This window comes from Haemorhous mexicanus, chromosome 29 (genome assembly GCF_027477595.1).
Source record: "Haemorhous mexicanus isolate bHaeMex1 chromosome 29, bHaeMex1.pri, whole genome shotgun sequence".
Taxonomy (NCBI): Eukaryota; Metazoa; Chordata; class Aves; order Passeriformes; family Fringillidae; genus Haemorhous; species Haemorhous mexicanus.
The window spans coordinates 3,034,076-3,054,179 of NC_082369.1; the positions used below are offsets into that span (position 1 = coordinate 3,034,076).

At 45.4% G+C, this 20,104-nt stretch overlaps 1 protein-coding gene across 9 annotated transcripts in view; it reads left to right on the plus strand.

Annotated features, from left to right (window-relative positions):
- The window catches only part of DOT1L (DOT1 like histone lysine methyltransferase), an 85,401-nt gene that overhangs the window by 13,701 nt on the left and 51,596 nt on the right, over positions 1 to 20,104 (plus strand). For 8 of the 9 annotated variants that reach the window (XR_009489718.1, XM_059870177.1, XM_059870175.1 and 5 more), the window contains exons 2-7: positions 3,288 to 3,331; positions 5,672 to 5,746; positions 7,955 to 8,018; positions 11,954 to 12,182; positions 14,616 to 14,710; positions 17,308 to 17,370. Coding sequence is in view for 8 of the 9 variants with exons in the window: in XM_059870177.1 (XP_059726160.1) it covers positions 3,288 to 3,331; positions 5,672 to 5,746; positions 7,955 to 8,018; positions 11,954 to 12,182; positions 14,616 to 14,710; positions 17,308 to 17,370 (570 nt within the window). In the remaining variant the exon portion in view is untranslated. Of the gene's footprint in view, positions 1 to 3,287; positions 3,332 to 5,671; positions 5,747 to 7,954; positions 8,019 to 11,933; positions 12,183 to 14,615; positions 14,711 to 17,307; positions 17,371 to 20,104 lie in introns of those variants that run through there. The other variant, XM_059870179.1, reaches the window with a different exon arrangement.

Genomic DNA, 20,104 nt, shown 5'->3' on the forward strand with positions numbered 1-20,104 from the left:
GGGTAATTTTAGATTGGCTTTGAGGCATTTACATCATGGTATGACAAAAACTGATTAAGTCAAGAAATGTTTCTAATGTATTGTGATTAGGAAATAGTTAACTTCTAATTGTGATGGTGTGAATTATAACATCTGTGTTGTCTCAGCTTTCACACAAGACTAAAAGTAGAATAAAAGTTTTTAAAACACCTCTCAGTTGTCTCATCTCTGGGTCATAAAAGAGCATAATCCAACAGTTTCTATTCCATTTGCCTTTTGGTGCCATAACCAGTTGCCTGAACACAGATGTGATGCTTGTTGCTGTTCAATGTCTTTTCTGATTAAATCATACAACCATAATGATGAAATGGAGCTGGAAGTTTGTCTAAGAAAAGAGAAGCTGCTCTGTAGTCCCTTCAGATATGTTTCCCCCTTCCCTCAATTTTCCACAGCCAGCTCTGCTTTGAAGAAATGTAGGAGATCCTACTGGATTTAAAAAAAAAAAAAAAATTTTTTTTTTTTTTTTTTTTTTTTTTTTTGCAAGATTTGCTTGAGACCTTGGGAGCTTCTGTGCTCAGCCAAAGTCTGTTAGAGAGTGAAGTAAACTTGGGAAGTGTTTCAGCATGGGGAGTTCAGCAGCAGTAGATGTGGAACTGGTTTGGATTTCTTTATTCCTTGGTAATGTCACAAACTAAGCTCAGAGGCCCTTTCTGCCTGGAGGTTTCACGTGAGGTTGTGCAAAGTCACTTAAATTGGCTGATCTGGAGTTGTAGATTTGAATTGTGATTTATTATTCTTATTTCTTAGATTGATTTTTTTCCTTTTTAACCCAAGACTGAAGAATCTGTTATTTGAACCATTTTAGTCACTTCTAGAGGTGTTTTCATGAAGACCTGTAGGACCAGGGGTCTCTCATGTGCTCTGCTCTCACTGCAAGTGTCCAACCCCAGCAGTGGGGAATGGAACATCCTCCCAGGAAATGGTTATGCCAGAATAAGCCTGAATTCACTTTCCTGGTATAATGTGCTTATGTTGATAAAGCAAATTGTGACTCTGCAGGAACACAGTTTACTGGGAGAGCTGGATCAGCCCAGGGGGGCTCTGCTGGGATAATTCTGCATGGAGTGAAACATGAACATTTCTGGGAGATGTTTATGGATGAGCTGCTGTCCTGGGGTATTCTTACACTTGGCAGATAAGGAATGAGAAGAAAGAGAAGTTCTCCTCCCTCCTTGTCCCCTCCTTTCAGTGCACAGAGAAAAGAGGAGAAAGCACATTTCTCTTTTATTTGTGCACTGAGAGGCAGGAGCAGGTTTTAGTTTGTTTCCCTGGTTTCTAGGCCAACACTTCTCAAAAGAATTACCTGACATTCCTGGGAGACTGGGTTATGAATGCTGCTGTTTTCTGTAGGGTTTGGGCTGTCCCAGCCCAGGAGACTGGAAGAAGCACAGCCCCAGATCTGTTCTGTGCTGTTTGGGCAGCAGCAGGTTGTTAAATGTGGCCAGGGCAGTGCTCAGCTCCAGGCTCTGTGTGTTCCATCCCAAATGTCCTGGCTACTGTTGTTGGCTGTTTTTCCTTCTCTGTGTTGTAGCTGGAATAATTTGATTTTCTTGGCTTAGCCTTCTTTGTGACTTCTAGATTTGGGGTTAACTTTTTGTCATCTGAAAAGAAGAGCTGTTTTTCTGATAAAATTGTGTGCTCTCATAGCTTTAGTCCAGAATCCCAGACTGGTTTGTGTTGGAAGGCACCTTAAATATAATTTAGTTCCATTTTCCACCATCCCAGGCTGCTCCCAGCCCTGTCCAGCCTGGCCTTGGGCACTGCCAGGGATCCAGGGGCAGCCCCAGCTGCTCTGGGCACCCTGGGCCAGGGCCTGCCCACCCTGCCAGGGAACAATTCCTGCCCAAGATCCCATCCAGCCCTGCCCTCTGGCACTGGGAGCCATTCCCTGTGTTCTATCACTAACTCCCCATATTTAAATTTCCTCTCCCTTCTGTTTATGAGCCCCTTTAAGGCACTGGAAGGATGGCAGACCTCAGAGATTCTTGCCTATTTGTCCTGAGATTTTTAACTAGGTCTTGAAAGGGCTGTGTACAAATTTCTTGGAATGAGAACTTCTGCAGGCTTGGCTGATCCCAGAGCATGAAGTGGTTATACAAGGGAAAATGTGTTTCCTCCTGAAAATAGGAAAGCTGAGATAATGGTGGAAAATGCTTCCATTTGACTCAGATCATGTCCTTCCATGTCTTGAAAATGAGATAATCCAACCATTTGCTGTTATCAACCATCAGTGGTTTTCTTCTTGCCTTTCCTTCCTTCCCCTGCCCCCAGTCCTCTGCTTTGTTACCTGTCTCTGCCCTTTGCTACAGAATTTCCCCTGGTAACTCTACAGAAATGACATTTCTGCAGCTCAGAGCAAGGGAAATGATTTGAGGGAGCCTTTGCACTTGTATTTCTGGAAGGGCTGTAGATACAAGACTCCTAATTAAAAGGTCAAAGCTACTTGCAGAAACAAATGTCTAAATATAACTCCAGCTTTGTGCAGATGGACTCTGGTAACTGAGGCTGGATACATTAATGTGTATGAGGAACTCCTGTGGCTTCCCTAAAATAGAACTTTTTTTGTACAATGGTGCATATAAATGCAGCTCCAAGAGCTCTTTTAGCATGACATTGTAATAATTTGTGTTTCTGTTGCTCCTGAATAAACTCCCCAATGAAATCAGCAAACCTCCATGTCTCGCCCTGGTGTGGATATGTGATGCTCAGGGTTTGGTGTGTTTTGGCTTTCAGTTCATGAGCAGGGCTGCATATCCAGGCCTTTTGCTGTGTGCTCTGAGGCTGTTTTTCCTGCACTGACATCTGCTCCCACTGTTTATTGGATGCTTTATTTTGGAAAGCCATTCCCTGTGCAAGAATCTCACTGCCCATCTGGAGCTGGGAGCCTGTGCCAGATGCTGGCCAAGGGAATCAGCTGTTCTTTGGGAACTTGCAGGCAAGTACCTGCTGCATCCCAGCAATCCCAAAGGCTTCAGTCCCATAATCCCCAGCCACAGTCCCTAACTGCAGGGAATGACAGAGAAATGAGTAGAATGGCAGTTCAGTCAGAGACACTTGAGAAATTTATTTCCTTAAGCCTTATTTTCCTTAGAGGGCTCATGTTGATGGCTTTCATGGGTGGAATTCAAACACTCCTTTCCCTGTGTGCTTGGCACCTGTATCCTAAATAACAGTGTGTTTTTAATTTCTGTAAACTCCTGACAAACAGAACCTGATGTGTCTTTTTTTGTTTGTTTGTTTAATTTCAGGACAAACACCACGATGCTGCTCATGAAATTATTGAGACAATTCGGTAAGTGCTGGGTGCAGCCTGCCTGGGACCCTTCCTGTGCCTCACTGCAGCTCTGGGAAGGGATGGCTGGGCTCAGGGCACACAGGAGGGCAGCAGTTACCACTTAGCAGCTCTGAGTTATTTTTCTAAGCTGAATTTGTTGCAATACAGAGCTCCCTGCCAAAGAGATTTTTGTTTTATCTTGCCATATTCCATTCTGTTGTGAACAGAGTTAAAAATGAGTGGTGGTGCTCAGCTTTAATACTTGTGGCAGTTGGTATTTGAGCTGTGGACAGACAAGGTTAAGGGAACAGTCCTGATCTTGCCTCTGCCCACCCTCTCTGCTTCCCCTGTTGCTGTGATCTTGCAGCATTTGGGTTGTTTGGCAGTGATCTCCCTGTAGCATTGCTCTTAATCCTGCTGATAGAGTTGGAACAGCGTGGGGAAAATGGGAGGATAAAGGTGAAAGACAACTGAGAGGAGCAGGAAGTCAGAGGATTTCCCAACACAGGCTCTCAGGACGTGACTGGCTGTTATTTCAGCAGGATTAGGAGGGGACTTGCCAAAGAACAACTTTTAATAAATGCTACATGAATTCCCCAAACACCTGAGGGATGAGGATGAGTTATCCCCGTTACAAAGCTGCTCTTGTTAACTGTTTTAGATCCTCACAGGCTGCCCTTGGCTCAGCTCAGGGCTGTGTCTGCAGCAGGGTTTAGTGCTTGGGTGGTGCAGATACAGGTGAGGGTGGAGGTGCTGTACTTGCAGAACCACCTGAGCTCAAAATCTGGTCACAGATGGCAAAGGCAAAGGTAGCAGTGAGCCTTGTGTGCTCCCAGTGTGAGTGTGAGAGAGCCAATTGCCTGATAACATCACTCATGTGCCTGAAATCAGAGCATTTCCCATGGGCTGAGGGGCAGAGGATGTGGAATGAGGCTGGAGCTGAACATTTTTCTCCTAAAGGAGTTTCTTTTTCTGTCTACAAAGCACTGCTGCTGGTGCTGCCAGTTTGCTTGGACTGGTGGGGATAAGATCCTGTGTTGTGGGGTTTGGGGGCATCAGTTTTGGGGTGTGGAAGGCCCTTTTCAAGGGGCTCAGAGGGGGTGGCTGGAGTGGTTGGTGCTTTCTGGCAAAGGGAAGCTGCCTTAGGAAGCAGTTGGGTCAGGTAATGTTTCACAACTGCTTTCAGCCAGGCTGGAGTGAGCTCGGTGTCAGAAGCTCTCGTGCAAAGTGCCCACAGTGTTGTGAAAGTGGTGGTGAGAGAATGCAGGGAAGCCTTTATCTCATCAGGCAGTGGAGTCTGGGAGTATCCCTGGACACAAGGATCCAGCTGCTGACTGCCTGTTCCTGGGATTTAAGAAGCACCAACCGCTCCAGCCACCCCCTCTGAGCCCTGGTGCTTTTAGGGGAGATGTGAGATACCAGAGGAGGGCCAGCCATGCATGTCCAAGTTCTGGTTTTCACTGGCCTGTGTAGTTATTAACCATGTGTGAATCAGCCAGAAGGAACAGAACTGTTGGATCTTCAGTATTTTTTTTTATTCATTATTTTAATAGTGAAGAATGGAGCAAAGTTCACAAGGAAGAAATTCTGTGATTCCTATTGGAATTCATCCTGTGATGTGGGTTTTTCTGATGCTGACAGTGCTTTCCAGTTTGATAGTTGTGGAGGAAATTTGTGTGCAAAGCTTCTGTGGCTTTTAAATTGCCTTTGAAGGGAATTAATCTTCCTCCATTCCACAAGTGAAGCTCTCTCCTGTGAGCTGCCATTGTTGGATGCACTGCAAGTGGGCATGTGCTTCCCCTTTCTGATGGCCACAGCACACAGGGCTGTGTTAATTCAGACTATCAAAGGGGTCTTTTATCAAAATAACTTCTAAAAATATGGTTAGGTTGGGTGTGTAAGGTGTGAGAGCAGTTTAGGCACTCCCCAGAGAACATCTGGGCACTGAGTGGTTTGTGTCTGGGTTTTTGGGCTGCTGTGGGAAATGTCTTCTCCACATTCAGCCTTGTCAAAGAATTCCTGCAGCATCAGAATTCTTTGGAAATGCTGCACTTCTGCATTTTATGTTAGATTAACATCAGCCATGACTTTGAGTATTTTTAGACACGTGGAATATATTTATCACCTCATTTTGAAGCTTTATGCTCCTGCCAGTGTCTACAGACATCTTGCTGTTTATTCAGTACAAATGTGAACTGTTGCAGTTTCCCATGATGTCTGCCTTATTCCTGAATTACTTTGAGCTCCCAGGGCTGCTGCAGTGTCCTCTCTTCCTGTAAAGCAGTCCAAATTGAGACAAATGCCCTTATTACACTTAATTGGCAATACCTCTATTCATTATTTCTTCTCTCCTTCTAGGTGGGTCTGTGAAGAAATCCCAGATCTCAAGCTTGCCATGGAAAACTATGTTTTAATTGACTATGATACAAAAAGGTAAGAGGAATGTTTTTGTTCCCAGCAGGAGTGGAGGGTGTAGTGAACCAGTGTGTAACTGGTTATTCTTAGACACTACCAACTGAAGTTTTCTCTCAGAACTGGCTTCAGGCTCTGCTGGAGTTATTTTGGTAGGAAATGTGTAACAGCAACATTGGCAAAGGCAGTTGGATTAAGGACATAATTGGAAACTCCACGAGCTCCAGTGCAGCTCTGCTGTACATTGAATTACTCACTGTGAAACAATGATTGGTATCTGCACCTTGGAGCAGGGCCAGGCTGGGAACCTCAGTGGTTCCTGCTCCTGTAGCAACCAGGAATTCCTGTTCTCAGCAGGCCATGGCAGAGCTGGGTGTCAGTGGGAGCTGCACCCTCCCCTCCTCCCCTTCCTGCTGGCTGGGGGCTGAATTCAAAGGTGAAATTCCCAGGAGTGTTGTGGGCAGTTGGAGGGGTTCTGAGGTGCCTCAGCTCCATGGAGTTCAGGATGAATGTCTCTTATGGGACATTCCCCTCCTGGGAGAGGCAGATCCTGACCTGTGCTGTGTCTGTGGAGACTTCTGAGGTTCTGTGCATGGACTTGGCTCCACTGACACCAGGGAAAGGGAGGATGCTCAAGCTGCAGTTTACCAAAACCTCCCTGGTTGCCTTCATGGGGAAGACTGAATTTATCCAAGTGCACAGAATGACCAAACTGTTAGAAGAAAGTTTACTGATGAAACTGCACTGCTGTGAGTAGAATCCCAGAATATCCTGAGCTGGATCCCACAGGGATGATCAGCTCAGCCCCTGTCCCTGCACAGCCACCCCAACACCCCCACCCTGAGCAGCCCTGAGAGCTCCTGGAGCTCTGGCAGCCTTGGGACCATTCCCTGGGGAGCCTGGGCAGTGCCCAGCACCCTTGGGAGACCCAGCCTAAACCTCCCCAGCCCTAGATATTTCTGTCATGATCTACTTAAGGTATTTCTTCCTCTTCTCTCAATTTTCATTGTTTCATTGAAAGACTTGCTAATCCCTGCCTTCCTCCTGGAAAATGCAAAAGGAATGTTCAAGGTCAAGCATCCTTTGTCATTAAAATCCATTAATTTGGATTTGTGGATTACTCCCAGCAGCTGCATTACTGTGTTTTTGTGGTTCTGACATCCTCACTGGGTGTATTTCACTGGGGACCATCAGTGTGGTTGGCAAGAATGCTGAATAAAAGTAAAACCCCTCTGTTCCCCAAAGTCATCCCCCACTATCTTCCTGCAGCTTTTCAAGAAAGTCATGAACTGGAATTCTGATAATGATTTCAGTCTTTTTTTTTCCTTTGAAAAAAAATTGTTGGAAAAATCCGTGGCAGCAGATGGGCTGAGGCAGGGATGTGAAGGAGAAGCAGCAGGTTATGGAAATGCAGACCAACCCCATGGCAGCCTTGCTTTTCCCAGCTTGGAAACAAGCACAGGCAGCTGGGAGAGATCATGGGAGAGGTGTCCTGGCCAGTGTAGTGACCCTGAGGATCCCAAGAGACTCAAGTGTCCCTTCTGATGTCCCCTGGCCCCCCATCCCTTCCCAGCTTTGGGAGTGCCCATGGTTTAGTGTCACTCCTGTAACTCCTTGTGTTGTTTTTGCTGCTGCTCTCTGGGTCTGGTTACATAACCACTGATGTTCCCAGGAATATACTTTCATTCCTGGCCCGAGATGAATTGATTTAATCCTCTCAGCTTGTGTCATTAGGGCATCTGCCTGGGCTGACCATAATCCCAGGCAGCCCATGGAGCAATCCCCAGGCTTTGCTGATGGGTGATGCTTTAGGCTGTGTGCTGGCTCTGTCTGCACTTCCAGTCCCTGGGTGAATTTCTGGAAAAGCATCTGCTTGTCTCAGGACTGATTATTGTGGAGAGATGACAGCAAAAAGGAGAAAAATGTACACAGCTCTTTAATTTCTGGGTAGCTGAAAGTATGGAGAAGAGGTTCTGAGAATACAGAAGTTTACCAGGAAAAGGGCTGTACTCATATATGACTTTAAATAAAGGAACTAATATTTGTCATGTACTCCTGGTCTACTAGGGATTTTATTTAAATCAACAAACAAAGTCCTGAGTCTATGTATGTAATTACATATTCTGAGAGAAGCAAACCCTAAATACCTACTAGCCAAGAGGATGGAAAAGCACAAGGTTTTACCTTCAAACTTGCCTGTTTTGAGCTGTCCCTGTGTTCTTCCCCCAGCTTTGAGAGCATGCAGAGACTGTGTGACAAGTACAACCGAGCCATTGACAGCATCCACCAGTTGGTGAGTATTGAATTTGGCACAAAGCTGCCATGGGTTTGTGTGCCACCTTTGAATTCAGGGAGTGAACAGCAGCAGAAAGCTGTGACTGACTCAGTTCTGCATTTCCTCAGTTCAACATCGGTTCAGTGGGGATAGCAAAGAAAAAAGGAGTGAACAAACCTTTACACCCACCCCAACTCTATTCAATGTTGTGCTGTACGTTGCCAATCGGTTTTTCCATCTCTTTAAATTCCCCTTTTATCACCTGTGAAATTACCTGTTAATTGAGGTGTGACAAATGTGGTGTTCCAGGAACAGCCTGAGACAGCAGCAATATCCAGCACTTCCAGTTTTTGGGGTCTCTAACTTGGTATTAATATTATTTTCTTGATCACATCTGGGCAGTCAAGGAGTTAGTGTTGGAGGGACATTCCTACAGAGAAAAAGGGAATTAAACATCACTTTTTGTTCCCAAATTCAGAGCTGTTGCTCTTCCTTGTGCACTTCTGGCACTGTTATTTTGGCACATGGAAACAGCTGACTTTCCTTTAGGAGGAAGGAAAGGTTTCTCTACATTTAACACAGGGATTTCTCATATAGATTGACTTTTGCACAGGGAAATCTGTGACTTATGGGTACTTAAATAATCCATATGAACTCTCCTGTGTGTTGTGGAAGTGATCCATGGCTTAGGAATTTCCTTGCCACAGTTCAGCTGCTCTGGCCTGTGGGATCACTGGCTAAAGGAGAATGTAATCTCTTTTCAGGCCAATTTAATGAGCTTTTTGGTTCTCTTACCCCCAAAAAAGGTTGAACTGGAGGAAGCAAAACCTGAGCAATGAATAATGTTACTATTCTGCTTAATTTGAAAGCATAGGTGGATTTTTTTCCGCTTCTGGGAATTATTTGAAATATGCAGTATTATGGCAACAAGCCTTTTTTGCTGGGATTTTCTTAATATTTTGGGTCTTAAAAACTTGTGCTTATTTGGATTCAGGCTCCTTCATGTCTGTGTTGGTTAATAGGTAAATATTAGCAGCTATTCAGCATTTGCAGTTGCTATCTGAACTGGCAAACCTGATGGCTTTAATTTTTTCCTTCCCATCTGAATCTCACAGGAAAGTTTAGGAGGGGCCCTGAAATTGCCCTTTTTTGGTTTGTTTTTATCAAGGGGAGAGGTAGACATTTTTAAAACTTAACAACTTTTCTGCTTAGCATGGGTTTTTTTCTGAAGAAGAAAGGAAGCTTGATTTCCATCTCTTTCCTGCCACTCCCAGTTTGAGTGCATCTGATCCCTCCCATGTGACAGCTCCTGGAGCAAAATTAACCTGTTCTTGTGTTGGCAGTCAACATCAGTTCAGTGGGGATAGCAAAGAAAAAAGCAGTGAGCAAACCTTTACACCCACCCCGAAGTGCTGTCCTTTACATTGACAATTGTTTCTGGCATCTCTATAAGTTCCCCTTTATCACCTGTGAAATTACCTGTTAATTGAGGGGTGACTAAGTGCAGAGCAACTGCTGGTGTGCAATTTCTGCAGAGTCACAGAAAGGTTTGGATTGGGTTGGGTTATTCATCACTGTTATAGATGGATAATGAGATGATTGGCTCTTGCAATTAAAAGATAACTATTGTGTGAATATTAAGAAAAGCTTTAGTGATGTACAGTTATGTTATTGTAGTTTAGATGCCCTCTGTTCTCCCCACAGTTCCCTTTTCCCCCCTGTGCTGTGAGCATCAGCCTGGGCTGTCTAGGCCAGGTAAAAGAAGCTGCACATGTGTCCCTTGCATGGGGCAGTTGGGAATGGAAAAGCTTGGGGGTGCTCAGGGGTGAGGCAGGAACACCTGACCTGCAATCCAGTTACAAAGCAGTCTCCACTGCAAATGGCAAAGAGCTGACTGACAGACTTTGGGAAGGGCCAGGGCTGGCTGATGCAACCCCGGAGTCTAAAAGACTGAGCATCCAGCTTGAAGATGAACTGGCCACGTGGTGTGTAGTCCTTTGTTGTATTTTTGCCAAAGTTTAAGAAACCTTTTTAAATTTTCAAAGTGAGCAGTTGTTTCTCACGATCATTCAAGCTTTTCCTAATATTCACACAATAATTTTGAGAGCCAACCTGTTGCAGCCTTAATTGCTGCTAGTAAAGTCCAGGGTAAAGAAGCAAAAAAGGGCCTTTGCATAAAGATGTGTGGTGAGATGTTCAGGTCCCAGCATGCACATGAGCTTTCCCTCTCTAGGGGCTGCCCCTGGTCTGGGGCAGTACAAAGATAAGGGCCAGTCAGGGAGATGGGAGGGAATGGCTCAGGAACACAGGGACAGACATAGGAACAGGGGAAGGAGCAAAGGGGGTGTAACTCAGGGAATGCCCCCTAGGGCCTCCACAACTCCCCATTTTTTATATTATTAAGAAAGCTTTTCTGGAGGATCAACTGATGTTGGAATTCAGGACATCCCTCTGGCTGTCCTGGATTGTCAGAACCCCTGCCAGGGGGCTCAGAGACCCTGGCACACAACCCAAGACACCTGTGACTTTGATTATGACCCATGGAAAAAAATACCAATCTTGTATGAGGATCTGCAAGCCATGAAAGTCTAAGCAGAATAATAATTGGTTTGTCACAGGGTGAAAAATCGATTTTTGGGGTTTTTAGAATGGGGGTTCAGGGGGCAAGATGGAGGAATCTGGGCATGTCCAGCCTTTCTCCTCCTTCTTCTTGGCCTCCATCTTCTGCTGTGATGGTGGCACTTTTGGATTGGTTTAGAGTAGAAGCTCACTGTCTAACATAGGTGATAGGTATTGGGAAGTTGTGGTAAATAATGTACACACAGTATTTCATAGAAAAAGATAACACCACCCCGGGGGCAGCCAGAGTGCCTCTGTCTGACCTGCTGAAAGGACCTTGGCAGGCCAGGAGAATATTTTATAGATGAGACACAAAATTCACAACCTTGAGAAGGAGAACTGAAGAGTTCAGACTCCTTCTTCCATGGCTGGGCTGGGAAAAGAGACTTTCTAACCCATCTCAGGGTCACTCTGACCAGCTAATGCCTCGAGAAACTCAACACAAAAAGACAAAACCAATTAAAAGTGGCCATAAGACAATTTTCAAAATGCAAACAATTCTGAGTCTTCAATGTCCAAACATTTTCTGGAGTGTCTTAGAGCTGCCAGGAGGGATGTGGGGTTTTCTTAGCAGAGGTTATCAGGAGAGGGTTTCTTCAGCAGGGGCTGTTTGTCTGTCACCTGTTGTCAGGGTCTCTTGCTTGTCAGAGTGACCCCAAGAAAAGTTAGAAAGTCCTTTTTCCCAGCCTGGTGCTTGAAGAAGGACTCAGAGCTCTTCATTTCTCAGTCTCAAGGTTGTTTATTGTATCTTATCTGTAAGATTCTTTCTCCTGTCCTGCTCAGCAGGACAGTCCAGGGCCCTCTGCCTGCCCCCGGGGCGGTGTTATCTTTTGATACTAAAAACTACTTATACAGTGTTTACAATTACTTCCCAATACCTGTCACCTGTGTTAGACAGTGAGCTTCTACTCTAAACCAATCTAAAAGTGCCACCATCACAGCAGAAGATGGAGGCCAAGAAGAAGAAGGAGGAGAAAGGCTGGACATGCCCAGATCCCTCCATCTTGCCCCCCTGAATCCCCATTCTAAAAACCCCAAAAATCTATTTTTTTGCCCTGTGATAACTTCACTGTCATTCTGCTTAATTTGTTGTGGCTTGCAGATCTTCATCTAAGGTTGGTAACTTGGGTTATAATCCATGGGTCATAATCAAAACCACAGTTATTTTGGGCTCTGCACCAGGGTTCCCGAGACCCCTGGCAGGGTCTTGGCTGCTCAGGACAGCCGGAGGGATGTCCTGGGTCCTGACAAGCTGTGGTAAAGAGGTTGGCTGTGATGGACTCTGTATGAGGTAGGAGGTCCAACCATCTCAAGATCCACGTCTGTCCCTGCAGTGGAAGGGGACCACGCAGCCCATGAAGCTGAACACGCGTCCCTCCAACGGGCTCCTGCGGCACATCCTGCAGCAGGTCTACAACCACTCGGTCACCGACCCCGAGAAGCTCAACAACTACGAGCCCTTCTCGCCCGAGGTCTACGGAGAAACCTCCTTTGACCTGGTGGCCCAAATGATCGATGAGATTAAAATGACAGAGGATGATTTGTTCGTTGACTTGGGCAGTGGTAAGTGAGCAATAATTCCTTTTTCTCCTTTGATTTTTCTTTTCCTTTATGCTTTAAGAAACTCATATTTGGGAAGCCAACCAGGGCTGGGGGCTGTGTTACAGGATAAACATTGTGAAAAACACCAATCACTCGTTTTTAAAATTTTAAAAGTTTAATAGTAATAAAATGGTTGTAAAAATAGCAATATAATTAGAGTAATAATAATTTGGACAATTTGGATTAGGACAATATGAGACAATAGAAACAAAGAGTTATGGATGTCCAGGTACCTTTTTCTGGGCAGCACAAGCCTGAAAATGGACACAGTTAACAGAGGATTAACCCTTAAAAACCATAACCTGTTGCATATTCATACACCTCATACATGATGCATCAATTCCATTCAAACACAGCTTTCTGTCTGGTCATCTTCAACTTCTTCCTCTTAGTCCTAACTGGCGTGTTCAGGGCTGGGCAAGGTGGGAAGAAGTTTGTTTCTTCTGATAATGGAGCAATAAATTCTCTTTCTCTGAAAGATTCAGGTGTCCTGTGGCTGCTATCTCAGTGAGAGTCCTTTCTTTAGAAAGAATTATCCCACACAGCATAGTCTCCACTCCAACCTTATGTTATAACCTAAAACTATATTTACCACTTAAGAAAACCAATACAGCATCACTTTCTAACATAACACATATAATATTCATTTGAATATTTGTGAAAAGCCAATCATAAAATATGCATTTTTCACAAGCATCTTTTCCAGATAATCCCCAAAGATGCTCCTGCTTTTATGCCAGGATTAAATGGACCAGACAAACCCCCCAGACCTCTTTTCTGGTGGCAGTGAAATATCAGCCTGCAATGCAGTAAAGCCTTGTTACAAACCCCTTTGTTTGTGTTGGTATTGTTGGATACACTTGTGAAGAAGAAGCAATGTTAAAAATGATATTTGACCCATCAAGTTGCATTCCTAAGGATTCATCTGTTTTCACTGAATTTACTTTATGCCCATTTGTATCTGAAAATTTGATTTCTTGACCCTTTCTATGTGAAACACTTGGTGTGGAATCTGAAAATTTAGGGGGTTTTTTTTTTTGCCTCTGACTTGTCAGTGTGTCAAGAAAGCTTTTGTAGTTTACTTGAACAGTTGTTAAACCCACAAAATCTAACCCACATCTGCACCAGTGTCGAGTTTTAAAAGGAAATTGATGTGTCTAGTTGGTGAGGAAACCAGGTATGACTCAAGCACATGTGCAACAGAGACACTGAGTAAGAAAATGTTCTTTTTCTTGGTAAATCTGCTTCAGAGCAGGAAAGGAGTAACAAGAATTTCCCCTCTTGCTTGATGTGTTCTGAAGCATTAACACATTAAACCCAAACAAGAATGTGTGATACTGGACTTCTGGGGAAAAATAGATTTTAAAAAAAATGTGTTTTCAATTTGAAAGTATATGCAAATATTAAACAGTTATGTACTGGACATTAACAGTTAAATACTGGATATTTGTGTATGTTCTCCATAGTAAAACAATAGATTGTAGAATAATTTAATATTTAGTAGTATGCTATTAGAAAGTATAAGAATATGGTATACATATGATGAAATATATAATATATTCACATATAATATATAATAAATATACATAATACATTATATAGTACGTTATAATAATATGATATACTACATAATATTAGTTATATTACATATAAGATATATAATATATTGAAAATATACAAATATATATTATAAATAAATAATTACAATAATAGATACACATATTACATATGTATATATAATAATCTATATTATATGTAATATATAATATGCATAATTTAATAGAATAATTAAAAATTAAAGATATAACATAATATGATATGATATAATATAATGAGATATGTCATGATATGATATGTCATGATTAATATAATATAATATAATATAATATAATATAATATAATATAATATAAATGTATATATACAGTGATCTTCAGTGATTTTCTTACCTCTACTTCCCCTCTCAGTGGGACTGACTAAAATTCCTGTCAGGGGCTGATGCTCAGATGAGACCTTTAGAAAGACATCAGAGCTCAGAAACTCTTTTCCATCTGGAGGGAAACAAAACCTCCCCAGATTCTCACGATTGTTTGTCCAGGAAGGTTACAGAAGATCATATCTGGGAGTGCTGCAGGCTGGGTCCCAGGCCCATGGCAGAGACTTCAATCTGCTGTCCCCAGGAATCAGTCAGCTGTTCCTCACTCTGCCTGGGGGCTGAGCAGCACCTGGGCAGTGGGAATGACTTTGGGAGTGCCCAGTGCCTCCAGTGGGGGTGTCAGAGCCCTGGCCAGTCCCCAGCTCACCTGCTGCTTTTGTGTGCCCTGACAGCCTCTCTGCCCTGGCAGTGGTTGGTTTCCCTGACTCTCAGCTCTGGGGTTTTTGTTCCTTCCCTGCAGGTGTGGGGCAGGTGGTGCTTCAGGTGGCTGCAGCCACCAACTGCAAACATCACTACGGAGTGGAGAAAGCTGATATTCCAGCCAAGTATGCTGAGGTGAGTGAGCTGGGGGTGCTGCCTGGGGCAGGGACTCACTGCTGCAGGAAAGGCAGAATCCCAGCCCTGCTGGGGTCTGCTGCTCAGCTCAGCCTGTCCTGGAGCTGTGCAATATCAGCCGTGCAAGGATGGGCTTGAGGAAAGCAGTGTGTCCAGTCTGGGGTGTTCAGAAGCATCTTTCTGCAGTGATTTCAGGCCCTGAAAGCTCTTTTAACAGTAATGCCAGGGTCTGTCCAAAGGGTGTAAGCTTCCCCCAAATACCTGCAGTCATTCCATGTCTGGAATGGCTCTAATGCAGCTCCCAGAGGCCACAGCATGCAGCAAATCCAGGAATAAATTCATCAGACAATAAGTTGTTCAGTATTTTAAAGGCCATGTCTCTGCCTGTGGTGGTGGTGCCCCTTTCTCAGTGATTAAACACCAGAATTCCTCCTGAAGCCTGTGCTGGGTGTCTGCTTAGGAGGCACCATTGTGAGGAAAACCATCAAATGCCCTGATGCTGCAGGAGGGGAGATTTGCTTTAGAGATTAGGAAGGAATTCTTGGCTGTGAGGGTGGCACAGGGTGCCCAGAGCAGCTGTGGCTGCCCCTGAATCCCTGGCAGTGCCCAAGGCCAGGTTGGACAGGGCTTGGAGCAGCCTGGGACAGTGGGAGGTGTCCCATGGCAGGGTGTGGAACTAAATGGTATTTGAGGTCCTTTGCAACCCAAACCATTCCATGACTGTATGATCAAGTTTAGTCAGGCTTCTTTAGTATATTTTAATATTTATGTAAGGCTTCTTTACATTTCTAATTCTGTGCCAATGGGACTCACACAGATGATGAGTTCAAGGCAAACAGGGAAGGTCAGTCATGGCTTACCACAAGGAGTTTGCTTTCTTCATGGCCTGAACAGAAACTGATCCCTCTGACTTGTAAAAACACAGATTCAGCCTGAACAGCTGGAAAATTACCCCTCATGGAGGGAGGGAATAAATAAAACTCCTTGATCCCTCTTTTCAGTGATGTGGGCAAAATGCATAAACACAGTGGTGAGGATGATCAGTCAAGGACCTACAAATCTAGTTTCTTTCCCCTGCCAGGACTGAGTGGAAGTTTTTACCTGGAGGGCTCTGCAGTCCCTCTCTGTGAACATCCTGGTTTTGCTTTGGGGCATTTACAAGACCAGGAATCCCCTCTGTGTTTACCATGAAACTTAGAGATCAGCTTTATGAGGAAAAGTGAAATTCTCACTTTCACTGATGCCCCTTCCTGTCAGTGTGCAAACAGCAAACCAATGAATGACCCACAAATGGAGAATTTGGGGTAATCACTGCTGGGTACCTTCAGTCTTCCATGAGATTGCTGGGTGAACAAAATGTTCTGTGTTATTTCCCTGGTTAAATCCTGTCAGATTTAACAACCAAGGAGCTGCTGCAGTGTCAGAGTTGTGGAGCTGCCTTGTGCCTCTGTTAGGGCCCACTTTTCCTCCAAATATTTGTGGAAGAAGTTGGGTTGAGTTTGCAGTTAAATTGGCTGAGGCACCACATCTGTGGGTACCATGATAATAGAATTTGAAAACCTTCACCTAAACAGGAAGAATGTTCCAGATTTATTTTAGTGAAATTGCCTTAATAAATTAAAATAGAAATTCCTACATAAAAATGCAGGGGATTTTTGAGTTTTCCTGCTCAGCTTTGGAGTTTCTTTGAGTATAAAACATGCCTGTGCACACAGAGTTTTGTTGAGCTGCTGATGGGGCAGCTGATCAACCACCAGCTTGAGCTGTTAGTGGGATCAGAATTTCTGCTGGCTTCTCACACAGAACCACAGAGTAGCTGGTGTTAGAAGGGACCTCTGGCAGGGTCACCTGGAGCAGGGGACACAGGAATGTGTCCAGGTGGCTTTGGAATGTCTCCAGGGAGGGAGACTCCCCTCCGAATATGGGCCAAATCCTAAAGATCAGCTGGGCCAGGCTGCTGGCAGGGTGGTGTGGGGATGTGTGAGGCCCTGGACTGCCTGGATATGGAATTTTGTTCCTTTCTCCCTTCTTTGGACAATAAAAACCAGCAGAGCCCTCCCTGCTCAGCAGCCTGGTGTGTTTGGGTGCAGTTTGAAGCACTTCCAGTTGCTGTGGGAAGCAGTTTTGCTGCAGGATTCTCCCTCTTTGCTGCTGGGATGCTTTGCCTGCTGCTTTCTGCCTCCTCAGTGACCCCAGCAGACCTGGCCTTGTCCTGCCTGTCCCTTTGCTCCCTGGGCTTAGGCTGGGCTCACCCCCCTCCTCCTGGTGGGATTATGCACCACAACTTAAGCCAGGGCTATTTTTAGTGCTGGGCAGTGTAAGGGCTTTTCTTAGAACATGGAACTTCCATGGAAAGGGGGGGTGAAGATGCCAGCTTTGCCTTGGCCCTAAAAAAGTGAGGGTTGGGTTTTTTGAGGAAACTGAACAGCAGGAGCTCTGTGTCTGCCTGTCCTTGGAATGTTCATGGCTAAAAACCTCCAACCAGACAGAATTCCTGGGGATCAATGAGTGCTTCAGAGCTGTGTCTCCATTGCTGGGATGGAACTGGAAATGTGAGGTGTTCTAATGGCTGGTTTTGGTTTTCTTCCCTCTTGCAGACGATGGACAGAGAGTTCAGAAAATGGATGAAATGGTATGGGAAGAAACATGCAGAATACACAGTGAGTGACACTCAGCTGCAGATTGGGATCCACACCCCTGTGCAGAGTTTGTAAAGTCCCCTCCAGCCTTTCCTCAGGCTCCAGCAGCTGAGGCACAGCTGCTCCTGGTTCTTGTATTGATCCTGGGGATGATGTTTCCAATTTATCCTTCCAGACTCTTTGTCTTGCCTGATGTGGGGTATGGTGTTCTTGGGAGCACTTCCAGGTCTTTCCAGAAACTTTTGGAGGATTTGTTCTTCTGAAATGTTGTTCTGACTGGGGCTGCCATGAGTCTTCTGTTTGTGTTAAATCCCCTTTCCCTTTCCTCTCCCTCTCTTCATGGATTGGGGTTTTTGCCAGGTGTGGCAGTTCCTTTTTGGGGTTCTGAACTCTCCTGCTGGAATTGAAAGCTGAAGCTTTGGTTCTGCAGGCAGGGGAAGGTGTGGCCACCTGGGCCCAGTTCTGGAGGTTCTGGGTGGGTGGAGATTGGAAGCTCCAGGAGCAGGGAACAGGCTGGAGGTTCTCAGGGGAGGGTGGTTCTGGTTTGGGAGGGTTTGGAATTGGATGCTCTGAAGGTGGAGCTGGAGCAGGAGGAGCAATTGGGCCATTATGAGGGATCTTCCTGCCTGGGGCAAGGGTTGTGTTGGAATTTGATGTTTCTTTATGTCTGAGGATGTTTTGCCCTCCAGGGATGGTGTGAGGCATGTGCAAATCCATGCACTGTCCTGTCCTTTCCATTCCTTCCTTCCATTTTCCCTTTCTTCCCCTTTGTAATTGTCCTTAAGAAAATCTGCTCTCTGCTTAATCACTTCCCAGTCAGAAAATGGATGTACAATAGGAACCCACTGGGAGTTTTGAAAACACATCTATTCCTGCTTCTGCCACTTTCCTGTGGGCAGGGAAGAGCCTGGGTGGATCAGGGATATTCCCAAATATCCCAGGGAAGCCAGGTCACTGCTCAGAGGCTGTAGCTGGCCCATGTGTCCTGCATCCAGGTGTGAGCAAGGATTGGGAAACTGCCTCCTGCTTCCTCCCTCCTGCTTCCTCCCTCCTGCTTCCTCCCTTCTGCTTCCTCCCTTCTGCTTCCTCCCTTCTGCTTCCTCCCTTCTGCTTCCTCCCTCCTGCTTCCTCCCTCCTGCTTCCTCCCTTCTGCTTCCTCCCTTCTGCTTCCTCCCTTCTGCTTCCTCCCTTCTGCTTCCTCCCTTCTGCTTCCTCCCTTCTGCTTCCTCCCTTCTGCTTCCTCCCTTCTGCTTCCTCCCTTCTCCTTCCTCCCTCCTGCTTCCTCCCTCCTGCTTCCTCCCTCCTGCTTCCTCCCTCCTGCTTCCTCCCTCCTGCTTCCTCCCTCCTGCTTCCTCCCTTCTCCTTCCTCCCTTCTGCTTCCTCCCTTCTGCTTCCTCCCTTCTGCTTCCTCCCTTCTCCTTCCTCCCTTCTCCTTCCTCCCTTCTGCTTCCTCCCTTCTGCTTCCTCCCTTCTGCTTCCTCCCTTCTGCTTCCTCCCTTCTGCTTCCTCCCTTCTGCTTCCTCCCTTCTGCTTCCTCCCTTCTGCTTCCTCCCTTCTCCTTCCTCCCTTCTCCTTCCTCCCTTCTCCCTCCTCCCCTCCCTGCCCTGTTCCTGGGCTGGTGTGATCCATGTGGATCCCAGCACTGTGGCATCAATTGGAGCTGATCTGTCTTTATTTCCCAATTTTCTGTCTGCTGGCACCCTTGGTGCCCTCATCTTGCAGAGAAGCTGCTCCAGCTCTCCCTGGGGAAGCAGCATGGGAGGGTGATGGTCCCACCTGCCCCTGGCACCCCCCTCCTGCCATTCCTGCTCTGGACAGAGGGATTCCCTCCCAGGGATGCTGGGCCTGCTCTGCAGCAGGATTGATAATTCCTTCCTGCTGTGGGAGCACTGGGAGTGCTTTCCTTTCCCTGAAGTGGCCATATGGCATTTTTCCATTGTGTCACCCAGCTGGCATGACTTGAAAGGAATTATTCCTGAGGATGCTCTGCTTCTGGGCTGGGTAATTTCAGGAATAGGAGAGGAACTTGGACTAAAATATTGGAAGCATATTGCTTGCCTTAGGCAGCATTTCCATATTGAGCATTCCAAGTGACAGAGTCTGGTGCTATATTGAAACAAAGCTATTTATTTTTGCCAGGTTCTTTGGCTTTTATAACTCTGTTTTCTGCAGTGTTTAGAGTAAAATTTCCCTGAATATACAATGTGAGGTTTTTTTGGGAAGAGTTAAACACTTGCAGCACTTCTTGTCTGAAGGAAAGTTGGTTTCCTGTCACCTGGGAGTGATGCTTGGAAACAGATTTTGGGCTTTTACAGGAGGCACACAGGGCAGATTTTATTTAGTTTTTATTCATCAAACAGACTTTTGCCAGGCAGTTTATTTTCTTTAGGATCTCCTTAGAAGCATCTGCTATAGGTGACTGTTAAGCACACCTATAAACACAGAGCAAACTTGCTCATGATGCAGCTGGAGGACACAGGAAGATGTGGAATTGAAAGCCTGGCATCTTTGTCTTTCTGGAAAACAGCTTTGTTCCTGCAAAATGCTTTGTGAGATCCCAAAATTCCAAATATTGGAGACTAAGTAAGAACAATTGAAATAATCTGTCATCAGCAGAGCTGAACTCGTGAGTTCCACTCCAGTGTTAGAGGCAGTCATATGAAAAATCAGCATTTTGAGAAGAATCAAGTGCTGGAGGAGGGGAGGGCTTGGTGGGAGTTCAGTGGGAAGAATTTTGGATCCCACCTGCAGCTCT